The sequence below is a fragment of the Folsomia candida genome, unplaced genomic scaffold, assembly GCF_002217175.1.
Source record: "Folsomia candida strain VU population unplaced genomic scaffold, ASM221717v1 Fcan01_Sc001, whole genome shotgun sequence".
NCBI lineage: Eukaryota > Metazoa > Arthropoda > Collembola > Entomobryomorpha > Isotomidae > Folsomia > Folsomia candida.
In genome coordinates, this window is record NW_019091193.1 from 7,137,261 (window position 1) to 7,153,660 (window position 16,400).

The following is a 16,400-nucleotide window of genomic DNA, read 5'->3' on the forward strand; positions in this document are numbered from 1 at the left end:
TCTGATACATGTCCGTGACTGGAGATGCATTGCCAAATGCAATATTTCTTTGGAAATTTGTCTTTTTTTCGTACTTTTTCTTCATAAGCCACTTCAGAGGGATCCGAGCTATGAAAAAAATGACGCCCTGGAAGATTTGAAGGGTCAACCGGAACATACGTTTCGTCATCCAGGATCACTACTTTTCCACGCATTTTCTTCAACAATTTTTGACAGCAATCCTTGATCCGACTTTCTTGTACGGGCTTGTAATTTGGTGCAGGTTTTTTGGTCCTTGCTTTGATTCCTAATTTATGGACCTTAATTTCCCCCAGGTAGCTTTTGGAAATTTTGACTTTCCTGGCAGCTACCGCTACTGACGTTGATGGCTTGGTTTTGAAAATTTTTTCAATTCTATTTTTCACTCGAGTGGTCGCTAGCTTCGCCGGACGACCAGCTGGCTTCTTGAATTGCACATTTTCGGAATCCTTGAACTTTTTTATGTAGGAATACACATTTGAACTTGGAATTCCTTCCTGCTTAAAAAAGTTCCAGGTCACCTTGGAGTCTCGGTTGGCTGTCGTGTTGTAGAACTCCATCACTCGTTTTGCTAACAGCTCCCTTTCAAACAAGCTTCTTCTACCCTTATCCATTTTTGAAATTTAAGAGTGATATACCAAATTGACCCTAATGAAGTGGGCTTTCAGAAATTTAAATTATTATAGTTCGCGGGTTTATTGATTTGTCAATATACTCGCTAGAGCGCGCATTCCCATTCATTCCCGGACGTTCTTTATCTACAAATTTTAAAACATGAAGGAGAATAAGAACAAGAGCGTCGAATTTGTCTCATATTGTCAGTCTGCTTCACATCCTAAATACATACAACCAAAACCTGAACAAGGTCTAAAAATATTTATAGCCAATGTCGGTAAAATAAACGGCTGTCAATACTTTTTTCTGAGGTGAGGAACGTAACCAAGGGCTACCCTCACGACAGAAAAGCGCATGGTTACGGCGAAGCCAAGGTATGCTTTCAAGACAGGGTCGTAAAACTTCCGCCACGGCCACAGCTCGAACGGTTGCATTTATTGAAAAATTGTTGAAACAAAAAAATCAGACAATTACAAAATCTAGTGTCTTTTCAATTTTATTCTGGCAAAACTCTAATATTACAAGAATTTTAGGACCTTTGAAACTTTAAAATGAACCGGAAATTCAATTTTACCATACAATGATCATGTCTGATATTGATTTTATTGTGCGGGCACTGATTACGCACCATTTAAGATACGTTCGAGCAAAATCGGTTGAAAAATGAGAAACTTTTGATGGAGGTATCTGCAGCCGTTTAAGCTGCTTAATCGCATATGAAAATTGCACCTTATCTATCTTATTGCTATTGGTAACCAACAAAAAACTTCCAACCAAAACCAGAAAATAAAACTACATTTAAAAAACAGCATTCTTCGGTGAGGGTCCGACTAAAAACTTTTAAACAAGAGCATTGAACAAATTTTAAAGTTTAATATTACCAACTTTTGCCTCACCGTGGGTCCAAAATGATTTTGCATTTAAATAAATGCCTACGGTGAGGCAAAAGTTGATAATATTCAATTTTAAAATTTGTGCAATGCTCTTGTTTAAAAGTTTTTAGTCGCACCCTCACCGAAGAATGCTGTTTTTTAAATGTAGTTTTATTAACAATTTCACAACCGATCTAAATAAATTTGATCGAAAATTAAGTCACGATTGTACTCCAGTTTTTTTAGTATGCCAGGTAAACTAGCAAGACTCAGGATAATAGATATTGAAATTATGTGGAAAAGGAACACAGCGTTGATTCCGTAATGCATGTAAATTGAACGTAAGCGTCCTATGAGGTCACCTAGGAAAACGACAAATACCTGAATAACAGATCTAAAATTGGCCGGCAGTGTCATTTCTCCAGTTGAATTCTTGCCTTGGTTCAACCACTGTAAACCAACAAAGGGTAAAAACTCTTAAGAAATTGAGATATTTGAATTTTTGGTGACAGAATTTCCGTAGATAAACGACATATGAGAAATGTCATTAAAGTGTATCGTACAGTAATTTTATAAAAATAGCATTTGAATAGAATATGAAAACATGGAAAACTTCGCATACATCGAAATACCTGTTCGAAAAATTATTACTCACATACACACTTGACTTTCTGAACGCTAAAAGCATAGTTTACCGGTAATTTGCTGTGAATTGAATATATTATTGACTTACATTATCAACAGTCTGAGATTGTTGCTGCATTAATTGTCCATACTTAAAAATTCTATTAAACGGCCCGATATCCACAAACTGAGACTGTTGGGATATACTTTTATTCGCTGAAAAGTCAGTGTCATTGACCAAATGTGATATCGAATGTCTAACATTCAATTGGATGAGAATAAAATAAAGTAACAGTTTTGGAAAGATAAGGATTTCTTTGAAAATCATCACAAATGATTGATAGCAACAGAATAAATATATGTAATATTGTTCTACTATTTATTTCCAGTCAAAGTGCTGAATTGATTGAGCTAAGGTAATCTGCAGACGTATGTATGCGTGTAAAATATGTACACGCATTTAGATAGTCCACAAAAATTTAGTGTAAAGTGTCATAAAGTAAAATAAATATGACCACTGTATCCAGTACTCGCATACACGATATATCTACTTAGTTCTCATTGTTCGACAGTTATAAAACTAAATATATGTAAGTGTGTAATACGTAAGTTTCCTACCTTGAATATTTAAGTAGCACTAATATTAATATTGTCAATCTACCGTTACTATCACGTCGTCATTTTTTATGCCTTTCTCGGCTGCATATTCAGCTTCATTATATATCTACGTATTTATAATCTATGTCTGTTGGTAGCATGGATTGGTATTTCATAAAGTATTTTTTTCTACTACATGTTATTCATTTCGCGTTTTGAATCATAAATCCATGTTCGCTGCTGTATTCAAGTTTCCGAATTCATTGTGTCCACTAATCTGGAAAGCTGAAGGTAAATAGCAAGAAATTGTGGAATGAAATCAATAATTAGAGTGCTAAAGATAAGTCAATCAACATTAACGATTGTCTTGATATACTTTAAGGTACCCTGATAAATATTGATTTAAATCAGTGTCTTCTTTCTTATTTACAGTACACTATCTCAATTATCATCACTATGATTCCTACTCCTGCGAACCCAGCACTCAACACAAAAAATGATTTAATATCTTGCAGAGATACTGCTACCTCCTCGCTAAGAATTCCTCTCTCCTTCATACTTACCATTTTCTTCCCATAAAATCTAGAATACAGATCTTTGCCCTTGTTTCGGATGATTCGGTGTCAATTTTCATCCAACAATTCTCACCCCACAATTTTCACTCCACAATTCTCACTCCGCACCAATTCTCACTCCACAATTTTCATTCCCCAATTCTCACTGTTTACCAATTCTCACCCGACAATTTTCACTCCCCAATGCTCAACCTCTGCTGAAACATGTCACAAAACGACAATATATTCTATATTTCGATTTATGTATTAGGATGACAAAAAGTGAAATTAGAAAACATTGGAGGCCAGCCATGCTGGTTCGGATTATCAATAAAACTTGTAAATGAAAACTAAATCCTCTGTAAAGTTCCTAGTAAATAATGCGACGGTTAACATTGAGATAGATATCCTTAAAACTAGTGTGACTATTTTTTTTAATAGAATTGTCCTAACTAAAACCGGGACAATTTATGCAAAAAAATGTCTATAATATCTAGTGCTCGGCGAAAAATGTGTCCATAATATTTAGTGCCCAACATAAACTGCACGTTAGTGGTATTTATGTATTAAAATCTACTTTTTCATACAATATTTTGGCGAAAAAGTGAGACAATTTAAGTTTTGCCTAGGGTTTTAAAATTTGATAGAGAGTGGATAGAGTATAAATGCAACCACCTTGAGGTTGGATTATTATTTTGTGGTATGACACTGTATGTACAAAGATAATTTTAATAGCTGATATAGGTTGAGAATTGGGAGGTGAAAATTGTAGAGTGAAAATTGTGGGGTGAGAATGGTAAACAGTGAGAATTGGGGAATGAGAATTGTGGAGTGAGAATTGGTGCGGAGTGAGAATTGTCGAGTGAAAATTGTGGGGTGAGAATTGTTGGGTGAAAAAGTGCACACTACCGTTTCGGATCGTATCCTTCACTATCCGCAATTCTAAACCGAGTTCGTACAAATTCAACCACCTCAAATAAATCCCAGATTCCTCTAAAGCACTCAAAGTCTTGGAAAATCTTTGAGAGATGAAATTCTTCTGTGAAATAACAGGGATAATTAAAAGGAATGGTATTGTGGCATGATTCCTCACCACCACTCTTTTCCCCAGCAATTCTATCGCCTGAATAAAATGCTCCAGATCAACGGTATAATCTAGAATTGCGATGTTCTCAGAAGTATCCAGTCTCGCTTTATGATCGGTTAACGTGACTTGCAACGAGTCGGAAATGTTGCTGGTGATACTGCCGAAATTTTTGTAAGAACTCCCCGACGTCGCAAAGACTAATTGTTCTCTCAGTTTTTTCATACTTTGAAAAACTTGTGCATTGTCATCCTCCAGTGAATCCATATACTCGGGAATTATTGACTCGATAATTTCTGAGGCAACGTGAGACATCCCGTCTTTGCTCATGGAAATTGTCGAAGTTGTCAAAATACTCAGGCCTGAATTAAGCAATTCGTTCATCGTGAGAGGAACTGATGGTGGAAATTTCGCCGTCAAGCTTGGAGAAACTTCACCTTGGTAAAAAGTATTCAGCAAAAGACAGGCAAAGTGCCAACATGTAATCCAAACTAGTGTAGATTTTGAAGAGGTGATTGAAATATCGTCACTCCCTTGATTCATGATTGTTGAGAAAATCCAAAATACTGAATTTTCAAAACTTTCGCCGAGCTTCAGTCTCAACAATGCTAGTATACCGGCGATGCTGATAAGGAGACTGGTCCAAGTGGGTAGATCCAATGGTGCAGTTAATTCCTCTGGTCCACGCAACGTTCTCCAATATTTGGTCACAGTGGCAAATTTGAAGTCATAAAACTCATTTCCAAAAATGTGCCAAACATGTTTTGTGTTGGTTGGTCTGGTGGGAAAGAAGTGGTCGACTGTTGACGATGAGGTGCCAATCATTCCAAATGATAATGTGTTGAGTAGCCTCCCAGCAAACTTTTTCTGCTGAGAATAGTACAAAGTTGTCGATATGTGGGTGAAATTATGCCGAATCCCCAAAAGCGCGAGGGCGCAATGTCTGTGGTGGTAATGAAACCAAGCCAAGTGAGGACCACATTCGTCAGCAAGATTTCCAGGAATGGGATAAGCGTTGTAATGAGCGACGAGGTTAGATTGTAAATTTGCATTGAGATGACTCCAGACGATGCTGATATCATGAAGTGAAAGGTTATCTGGTACTGAATGAAGGTGAGAATCGGGGTCGCATGGGATACACGGGATTTGCATGGTTTCAGCACCAAAAATTACAAATATCGATGTTACAGAGTAATCTGCCCTAATTGTTATAAAACGGCTGGAATGTATGCGGTTGTCGAGATAAATGAAAATAAAAGAAGGATTTTCATTGCAAGCAAGCATTGCGTAATGAATTTGGTCTAAATGAGACTGCAAATTATTCGAATCGGTGAGAATAAATGATATTATACGGGTAAAAAACTTCTTTGTGGGCTTTGTTAATATACTTTTTACGGTGGTGGAGTTATTAAGAAGCGCACCAAAGTGGTATCGACTTGCAGAGAAATTCCGCGACGATATTGAATCCAGTACAAAAGGGGAGTTAATATTATTTTTGCATCAACTTTGAAAAATAATAGTAGCCCAATTTGACGTCTCGTTGGAGTCGACTGTAATGTAATGTAAGGAATAGCCGTCGAGAAAGTTTGGGATTTTCCAAAATGGAAAATTCGGTAGAGCGTGAGCGTGAAAAATTATTAAAATTAGTGAAAAATGCATCAAGTTCAACATTTTCCCAACGAAAGTAGTTTCCTTTCACGGTGTCAATAATATACTAAATGTTTAAAGAAATAGGTCATCAAATACAAAACGAAAACATGTTTTCAAATGAGGTGTCATGCACTTCTCAAGAATTTCATAAATTATCGACTTGCTTGTATTCTCTTTCACTAACTGCCGTCATTTGAGTCGCATTAACGACACGGTAAAATTAATGAGTAGGCATTAGGCTTCAAAAAGTTAGAAATACTAGGTCAATTAAATAAATATGTTCCGCGCTAGGTGTCAACTTCTTGTCTTATTAAGGTATCTTTCTAAATATGTAAATACTTATCACGATTGTCAAGGCTGAATTTTCTGATATCAAATAATTCCAGAAAATCTCATATGGAGTTTTTTATGCAACACTCTAAATATGTATGTATACGATATTGTGCATGTAAATATGTAGGTAGTTGTTAATGATCGTAGATAATGTCATTTCATGAAAAGTCATAACAAATTTTTTCTTAGTGATTTCACAGTGTACATGTGTTGGTTTAAAAAAATGTAAGGTTTATTGTCGGTCGGATATTAAATACTTAATTCTTGTAGGTACTTTAGGTAAATACTTAAATGTACTTTTAGCATGTACGCAGGAGTGTTATATACATATGTTTGCATTAAGTGTATTACATTTTTAAGAAAACTTAATAATGAGAGAAAGTGTACTGTAAACTCCAAATTAAGAAATCTGAGACAAAAATAATTTTCTCTGATGAGTATTATACATTATTCATTAATTATAGTGAGTAACTGCAAGAACAACTAAGCAATTGGAGTCAGCTAAAGTGATGTCATTATTCATACAGATGTATGCAAATTTTTCAGATGAATAAAATATTTACATTATATAAAAACCTACAGTGCAGACTCCATATAGCCCGAGTCAGGGACAGAGTCCCTGACTCCGTGAGTCCTAGCTGTTTCTAAATTTTTCTCCGAATTGACCGACATAATATTACCACTTTGAACTTCCACAGCTATATTTGCTATCAAGAAGTGGTTTTTAGCCTTCGTACAAAATTTCAGATGGAAAAAATTAAACTTAAAAAATGGTATGGGTTACCCTCCAGGGTCACTCTGGTTAAAATTCGCTCACTTTTAACTTCATATCCTTTCATGAGAAGCCATTAGGTATGACCTTGCCGGATTTAATGTTTTTAAAGTAATTTCTAAAAATCGGTATGGGTCACACCATAGGGTCGCTCCTGATAAGAATTTTACCAATTCCACGTCATATTCTTCTATTAAGACCCATTAGCAACCTCTCTACCAAATTTCAGCTTTTTATGACGATTTTGAAAAATCAGTATGGGTCATCCCATAGGGTCCCTCAAGATGAAAATTTTTCAAACTTAAAGTCATTTTTATCTATTAGGAGCCATTAGCAACCTCTGTACCCAATTTTAGCCTTCTACGACAATTTTGAAATTTGGTGCATAATACCCCACCCACTCCGATGACCCCCACCGGTCAACCACTTGACCGATTTCGCCCATCTTCGAACTCGTTTCCTAACTTTGTCCAATATGCATATGGTAAAAATTTCAAGTCAATCGGTTCAGCCGTTTTGGCTCTATCGTGCCGGACAGACGGACGGACGGACGGACGGACATGACGGTTCCATAAGCCCTGACTCGGGCTAAAAATAATTAGCTGATTTTAATAAATAAAGGACTGCCCAAGATACAAATGCCAAAATTCCCAACGTGATGATGAGCTAAGCTAAAGAAATATTTTGACCACGAAAACCATTCCTATCATGAAACCGAGCGTCATCCTTCCCAACCCGTTACCATGGTTACATGCGGCCGCCATACAATAATGCTCCGTCATAATTTCTCCGTGAAGCTCCACGATATTTTGGAACGTCCAGAATCTTTGAAACTTACTTCCAGCGACTAGTATGCACCCTTTTCTCACGATACCAGACTCGGATGAAGTTATTTTGCCACACTCTTTTGCCACTTGTTCCGATTTTGCCAGGTCGGTCAATATACAAGTCTCGTTGGTAGTGGCCGAATAATCCGTCGTACGGAGTTATCACGTCCTCACATCCAGACAGCATCTCGGGTGGGAGTGGTCCACCGCCAGCACAGTTTTTGTGGTAGGGCAAAAATGGTCGGGGTCCGTACTGCGGTTGGGGGTTGGAAGTGCATTTGTAACACAACCCACCCTCTTCTTTAAGCGAGTCTGCTCTATTGTCTGTCATCAAAATGTAAAATAAATCATGAGTGACTAAACTATGTATTCAGATTGTGTCATTTAATACTTGGCTAAATTTGACTTTCACGTAATTGGAATAAGCACAAGGGTGATATTCAGAAAAAATTTTAAAGACGTACTTTCATGAATTTTGATGGTTTCAAGGACATGCTTGTACGTAAAATGGCTTTACCATAACATATTATCTTTTCAAATGCTTCACGGAAATACCGTTTTTTCAGAAGATTTCGTGGATTTAAATATTCTTAGTTACGTATACGGAATTTATTTTACATACCAATTCCAATCGAGGAGGCCATGCTCATCATAAATCCTGTCGCAATCATAATAATCCGAAGGAGAAACATGTTGAGATGATATGCACATATGTAGGTATATATTTCTTTAAGATTACAAGGATTGGATGGAATTTCACGGAGACAGAAGTGTGCAAAAATTTAGGATTTGAAAATTTATAATCAAGATTTGCACTTTCTTTAAGGACACTTGTCTAACGAGTATGCTCTGCTCTTCTGGATTTGGCTGGACTAGATTTGGTGGTGCTGACTGAATTCGTCCCTTCATGTAGTGAATTGTAGGATTTCAGATACAAGTAACCACTTGCAAGAAATAATCGCAAGAAAGTACATAGTTTCTTACAACTATATATTTTGACCTGCAAGAAATGCAAGATCTATGAGGAAAACATATCAGGATTCAGGACGGAACCTGGATATCATCAATATGAGTCACACTCAGACTAAACAAATCGTCTCACGTTTAGGATTAGTGACGGAATGAAGAAATTCTTAATGTGACAAATATAATAATTAAAAGTAATGGGAAGTGGATGTTCAGGATAAACAAACGAAAGTTAGTATATGTAAACCATGGGATAGAGCATGAAATTAGACATACATACATACACACTATACGATATCGAGTTCCTGCTTCTTTCGTAAATTTGTAAATAGCTTAACAAAATGAATGCAAGATAGATTGCCTACACATACGGCTAACGTTACTGGTCGTTTGAATGAAGTGTGACAATCGTACTCACATTGAGATTGTCATAAACTGTTTACATAAGTATATATCATGTATGTATAAGTGCACAAGTCATAATTAAGCGATGTCCATCTATACTTGAGTGTATATAATATACATGTATACATACATCATATATGTGTGTTAGGTCAGTTTTAACTTTATGTTGCCTGGAACTTCCAGGTCGCATAACGTTACAATTTATAATGCTATTTCTTTAGATATGAATACTGCATCAACGTGGAAAATAATTTTATCTAGATGACGCACGATGGGAAGTGAAAATCACCACAGTACATATTTTATTTTTATCTCATTTCTTCTGAAGAATGAATGAGTTATGTAGAGTCTGAAAGCTTGAGCAATAAAGAAGAGCTTATTTAAAAAACGTCATCTGATCCATTGAAAATCACACTGATTTCTTCCACAATAATTATCAAATTTTGATAATCAAAATTTTACCCACAACCCAGATCATGTAGCAGTCTCGCAATACCGTGCTTTATTTATCTTTGTACGGGCGTCGAACAATTTGACTGTCAAATTTTGACACAATGAACAATGAAATTCATCTCCGTTTTAGAATAAGAAACAAACGGCAGCTCTACCTCCTAAATTCCTCCACAATAAAGTAGCGTCGCTATCTACATACAACAGCGCTCCACGGTCTGCAGAAATCACGAATTTCGATGCTAAATAAGATTATCATGAGTCATATAAATATGTACGTATCCAACTATCAGCTAAAATGAATCCCGATTTATTCCACAGCTAACTAATCCTAAGTATCTAAAGAAATTTTCTATAGATATAAACAATGCCCATGTTTGCATGTGCATATTCGTTAAAAGTAAAAACAGAAATCACTGCAAAATTAGAAAGAATAAAGTAACAAATGTAATTTTGAAAGTTCGGGTCAATTTCTGTGTATTTTGCATTTATCTGTAATACTTAGGATTAATAATACCAACCCCTGTACAGTCACAAGGTTACCAACCACTCTCAAAAGTAGGTCAACAGGCAGAAATACAATAATGCAGGAATTTAAGTTAAACCCGACAAATATTTTATTAATTACTTTGGCCAACGGTCAGCAGAGCTCGGAAGGTTGCCTTAATTATTTGCCGAAAGAACTTTAGCACCGTCAACCTCTTGATCGTAAGCACTCTGTCTTTCCCAATTATCAATGGTTTCTTTGACCTTTTGCATTTGAAAAATAGTTTGGCTTCCGTATTGTTCGTAAACTGTACCCGTTTCCATGATCTCATCGTCTTAATCAAGTACAGGTGAAACCGTCCAATGACTTCGAGAACCATGCCCCAAATTATTTGTATCATAACCGACCACAGTGACAAGAGAATCTGTGAACAAGTATTCAATATCAGTACTGAACAATAACAGTATGAACCGTTAAGGATCTTTTATTCGAAAATACTCACCATTGTAGAAGTATTTATGTCATGCCAATGTCTCATAACCGCATAAATACAAAAGATGCACATATTAGAACAAACAAAATGCCCGAATATAAAAACTTGGCCAAACGTTTTCATCAGATCCTGGTGAAGAAGATGAAGCGTTGTGTACTCGTCCATTAGATAGTTCGGAGTTCTTAGAGCGTGGAGGGCGTAGTGGACACTCGAATCGATTTTGAACTCACGAATCACCAGGAATATCGAGGCTAAAAGATAGCATGCATGGGTAGTTTTATAGATAACATTTTCTTAGTACACTTACCAATATAAATTGTCCCCATAACTACAAACGACATGATGGAATACCACGTCATGCAGGCTAGCCAGGTACAATAAGATACGCATATTAGCTTGAAAAGTAAGTTGTCTTTCATGAGGTGACCACCAGGCACGATGTTTCCTGGATATATCGCACTATTCGGGAAAAATGTGAAGTAAAATGTGATTGTTAGAGGAAACAGAATACATGTTGAAACTGTGAGTAGTATGAGCATGTCCAACATCTTGGAGTACAATGCTAAGTTGGCGTCGTGCACCTTGGGAATCCATTTTTCTAAATTTGGAGATCAAAAATAGATGTTATTTTACTACGTTTAAAATATTTATTGCAAATGTGTCTGAAACAAATTACTTAATATTCAATGTATGATTTTTTTTACATGAGTTACATTTATTTGAGTGAAATTTGAGACCAAACATTGGCTTGATACTAATACGTAATATTAAGTAGAAACTTAATATTACGAAACTTAATAATAAACTTAATGGCTTGATATACATCCATTCAATCTCGTTTAATTGTATCGAACCAATTACACAGCCTAGAATTTTGCTCAACTTTATGTATGCAAAAGTCTTACGCTTGAAGCATTGAAAATAATAAAGGAATCGGTTGACTCCACCGATGACGTTGTCATGTTCGATATATAACAAAGACAAAATTCCAGTCCAAATAACCCCTGTGTAACTAAATCCATAAGACTCGTAGACTTGAGCATTACTTTCTCCATAGTGCCACCTAAGTTTTAATGTCTGAATCCACATGAGCATCGATGAAATTATGGCAGCAAGGGCAGAATTTCGATATTTTTTTCTGGATTTTTTTGTAGTGTAAAACAACCTTGTCCGATCAAAATGTGCACTAAATGCGCCAACCCGATTTGACACAAGGGCCATAACGAAGAGTAATCTAAACAAAAAAATTGAGTACATTTCAGGTGTTTTTTCGTGTTTGGAGACTTCTGTAGACTGTGTAATGATCGACTTGCATGTGTATATAATAACATAATATATATATATATATATATTTTTTTTTTTCAGGGTATTGGTATATATGGTTTGGTGTAATTAACCTAACTTTAATGTTTGCCCTATTTTCCTGATTAACTTTTTTGGGACTACATAAGATTTTATAATTATTTGAATATGTTTTATGATACATCTACAAAAATAAAGGAAAAAACAAACTTTAATTTAACTTTGTAGAAATTTATTGATTAAAATAAAATCAGATGTAAATAGTTGACGTGTTACTGCATAGTACATACGTACATACATACATATTTACATATTTAAGCCTTGCATACACACATATGTATGCAGCGTGATTGGCAACAATTTAGTTAGTTACCTTTGATCATTCTTAATCGAATAATGACCTTAACCTCTACTCTGGATTAGTTTAAGTTAAGTCTAGAGTCAGTATGTCAGACACGTCTGAAAATATGCTAAGGTACTTAATAATTCTCATAATTTGAATTAAAAAATCAAGTTCATGGCTATGAGAAATACATAACAAATTTATGATGAGTTTTCTCTATAAAGAAAATCATGCCCTAATTGTAAAGCTAACTTTACTGTATCTCATGTACATAAATATACGCTATGAAACTTATGCATACCCGTAAAAACCTCATCTCCGAGATGCATTTGTCAGCAATAACTGACAATGCGTCGGTTTGCAGTGAAACAAAAATATCGTGCAATGGGAATTACAGATCCGGGAAAATTACATGTACTTATTAAATATTATTACATCGATAAACCAACAAATTGCGTATCAGGTATCCTTCCAGCTGATGATACAAGTATGCGAATCATTTCACTTATAAAGTATGTAAGTCAACAGGCGTGGGTGATAAATTTGAAGTGTAATAAGTTCCATTGACGAAAATGCTTCAACTCAGAATTTCCTCGGATTTTCGTAGGCTGATTAAGTTAGTGGCCCAAGTTGAATGAATACGTTACCCGATACTTGCAAATTATTTACAAATGTACTTATCGGCAGATGATGACCTGACTTTGATCAGAAACGAGGAGGTTTACAAATGAGAATACTGTGTTAAATCATATTTAATTTTAGGATTTGTTAACTGATTCGTCCGTGGGTCACAGGCTACGAAATAACAAACTTTCCATCCTTGATAACAATAAAAGTACAAGATATGCCCATTATGGTGTGTCAATCTCGTGTAATTTTAAAATTTAAATTAAACTTGCATATCAAATCTCCGGTAATTAATGAACTGAATCACCTCAGTTTTGTATTTAAGCAGACATTTCATACACAAGTTTATTCAGTCGAATAGCGTCACTTTTTATATACAAACTTGCTTCTCAAAGTTTCTGGACAGCCATGAGATTTATTTCTTGCTCTGTTTGGGGTGTGGTAGTCTTGGTGGGAATCATCGTCGCCATGACAACGGCAGCATCCATTGAACAAATTCCACTTTTTACGGGAAATGTGGAGCCATTGCAGACGGATGAAGTAAGATTAACTCTGAAATATTTCACTTTCATACAAGACCTATTCATGTGATTTATATTGTTTCTTGCATAGGGCTCGGTGTGCGTCCCACTTTACAACCCATGTTTTCCAATTTTGAAGAGATGCTGTCCAGGCGCGACCTGTATTTTAACAATGGCATTTGGCTGGGGTTGCTTCTAAAATGGAACTCGAAAGTTGACTCTCCCTTCCCACTATGAAATTTAAACTCTACTTACATAAAATTCTGCATTTTTCTCTTCAAAAATAAAACTAGAATAAAGAAGGCTTAATCCATGTGCAATGCAAACAAAGGTTAATAATCATCATAGCTTCAAAACTAAAATACTAATCATTTCCGAGCACTTGGTTTTTATTTAAAAAAACTTACAGTGCAGCAGACTACATTTAGCCCGAGTCAGAGTTCGCTTCTAAATTTTGCACTGACAATGCGATGGTGTGAAGTGTAACCCTCCGATTTGGCTTAAATTTTAAAATTAGGTGGTCCAAGCCAATACAACTAACGTTTCTTCAGGCAGTTTGTGCGATGGTGAGAGTTACTCAAAATATTTGAGGTCAAAGTTCAAAAAACGGCCGACTTTTTTCAGGCGGAGTGAGAAAACTCCACTTCCAGTCTCTTCCCCTCGCTTTGATTTTCACTCCGAAAAATAATTCATTTCAACAATTTTAAATTTAATTTTTTTTTGTAGAAAAATATTAATTATTCATTGTACATGTGACCATATGATTATTTTCATAAAAGTCCACAAAACAATACGATAAACTGCACCAGCTGAATTTGATGAATGTTGGATTGCCACAATTCAGGTCGCAACTAATATTTTTTTCTCTAAAACAAACGTCGTTTACATTTTTAAACTTGGGCTTTTCGTCATCACCCCATAATCCGCTCGTCTACCAACAATATCGAATCATTGGAACAAACACAGGAGCACTTAAAATATAAATTAATTGAATATTAGAATAACCAACGCGTTCGAAATGGAAAGCAAGTTAAGTTTTTCCATGTTTATTTGCCGTTGGCGAATTTATAAATTAACTTTTATGTAAATTTGTACTAGAAATAAGTAAAAATCGCACTTATTTAATTATGAATTAAATTATGTATAATGCGTATTAATTGCTTTTTAAGCTGTAGTTAATAATGTTTATTTTTTATTATTTTGCATCAAAGCCTGTGCTTGTGCATGAAGGCGTATGCGTGAGCGAGACACCTGCAAATCAAAGCGAGGGGAAGAGACTGGAAGTGGAGTTTTCTCACTCCGCCTGAAAAAAGTCGGCCGTTTTTTGAACTTTGACCTCAAATATTTTGAGTAACTCTCACCATCGCACAAACTGCCTGAAGAAACGTTAGTTGTATTGGCTTGGACCACCTAATTTTAAAATTTAAGCCAAATCGGAGGGTTACACTTCACACCATCGCATTGTGAGTGAAATTCTATTAAATAGTTTGCATAAATTGAAATTATGTACAACAAATAAAATGCACAATTCCCAGTAGAACGGGTTGGATTATCGTAGTCCATCGACATGAACCATTTTGTAATGTGAACAAGGTGAACATATTTAAATATCCAGACCAAATTTTCAATATCACGAAAACTATGCATGCACAAGATTTATGGAAATTTTTGCAAAAATGTATCCTTTCACTCGTGAAATGAATAAATAACAAACTGTTTAGAAAATATGTTTAGAATTACTTATATAAAGAATATATTTTATGCATTTAAACTTATGTTATGGAAAAATTTACAGATTTCATCAATTTACATTTTTAATTTCAATAATAATACAGAATAACTTATTTCTCTGTACCCTTGGATCAGCCGCTCGTCCATTTAATGCCAACCCCACCCCCAAGCTGGCCATCCCCATCCGTAATGATCCTGTCGGTGGACGTAGCTCTGTCCTCCCCAACCCCAAGCCGGCCACCCCCATCCGTAGTGATGATGTCCAGCCGCAGTGTCCAGATCAGCCTCCTTCTTCTGCCCTCCACCCATCACAACCACGGCGCAAACGGCCACCACCAAAACAACCTGGAGAAAACAGTATAGAAATGAAAATGTAAGGAAATTTTAGAAACTTTAAAATTATTTTTCACTCACGAGAACGATTGCCTTTGCCATGTTATCAATTCTGCTGGATTTATTAGCTCAGAAGTCAAAAGTTGAGTTGAGACTGTGATGTGTCTCACCATGCCTCACCAGCTTTTATACCAAACAACGACGACAACGACTTGAGACTAGACTCATTTTTACCATAATATGAATAATTGGCACATAATCAATGCCAAAGAGTGGACCAAATTTCGACATTTATGGGATAAAAAGTGCAGACTGTTACATAAGAATGTGTACAAAATAAATAAAAACTGCGTAACGACATTCATTCATAAGAGCGAATATATATATAGCGTAGCGTAGTTTGTTTGATCATTCACAAAAATGTAGCAAGTCACACTACGACGACAAACAATGTTGTTTGAACCATGCGAAAAATTCCACGAGCCATGAATTATTGCAATCAGGGGTAAAAAATCGCTTAATTTTTCCTTCGTGCTTTAATTGGCCGAGAGGTGTTTCACTTGATTGCATCTGTTAATTGGGGTCTTGACTGGACAGGTCAATTTACTTTTACTCTTTTGTTTCAAATTTTTAATAAAGTAAGAACACGACAGGGTTATGTTTTAAATTAAATGAGACACTAATCACGGTCAGTAGTGAGTGGGATCGAAAGCATGCTTTTTTGCTCGTCTTTTTTAGCCATATTTTTATTTGGGGCAAAATCACGACATTAAGGAGAGTGAATTAATCACCTAAA

At 35.7% G+C, this 16,400-nt stretch overlaps 1 protein-coding gene and 2 long non-coding RNA genes across 3 annotated transcripts; 1 reads left to right on the top strand and 2 right to left on the bottom strand.

The window, feature by feature from the left end:
* The first annotated feature begins 1,626 nt into the window (after positions 1-1,626).
* Positions 1,627-6,424, top strand: LOC118433871. Its single transcript, XR_004833629.1, has 2 exons — positions 1,627-3,017; positions 3,159-6,424. It is a non-coding gene; the product is annotated as an uncharacterized LOC118433871 (long non-coding RNA).
* A 1,226-nt stretch (positions 6,425-7,650) lies between these two features.
* Positions 7,651-9,083, bottom strand: LOC118434116. Its single transcript, XM_035846911.1, has 2 exons — positions 8,569-9,083; positions 7,651-8,270 (listed from the first exon to the last, which is right to left on the bottom strand). Exons 1-2 carry the CDS (start codon positions 8,636-8,638, stop codon positions 7,954-7,956), a joined length of 387 nt encoding a protein of 128 aa, XP_035702804.1. The 5' UTR covers positions 8,639-9,083; the 3' UTR covers positions 7,651-7,953.
* A 6,182-nt stretch (positions 9,084-15,265) lies between these two features.
* On the bottom strand, positions 15,266-15,840 carry LOC118438531. The gene is made up of 2 exons (XR_004836885.1): positions 15,686-15,840; positions 15,266-15,616 (listed from the first exon to the last, which is right to left on the bottom strand). It is a non-coding gene; the product is annotated as an uncharacterized LOC118438531 (long non-coding RNA).
* Between the last annotated feature and the right edge of the window lie 560 nt (positions 15,841-16,400).

Bases quoted from the DNA above. Each gene is read 5' to 3' on its own strand.
- LOC118434116 (XM_035846911.1), bottom strand. From the start codon at position 8,638: ATGTTTCTCCTTCGGATTATTATGATTGCGACAGGATTTATGATGAGC. The intron at 8,271-8,568 runs GTATGTAAAATA...TTTTGATGACAG, and splicing joins GGCCTCCTCGATTGGAATTG to ACAATAGAGCAGACTCGCTT.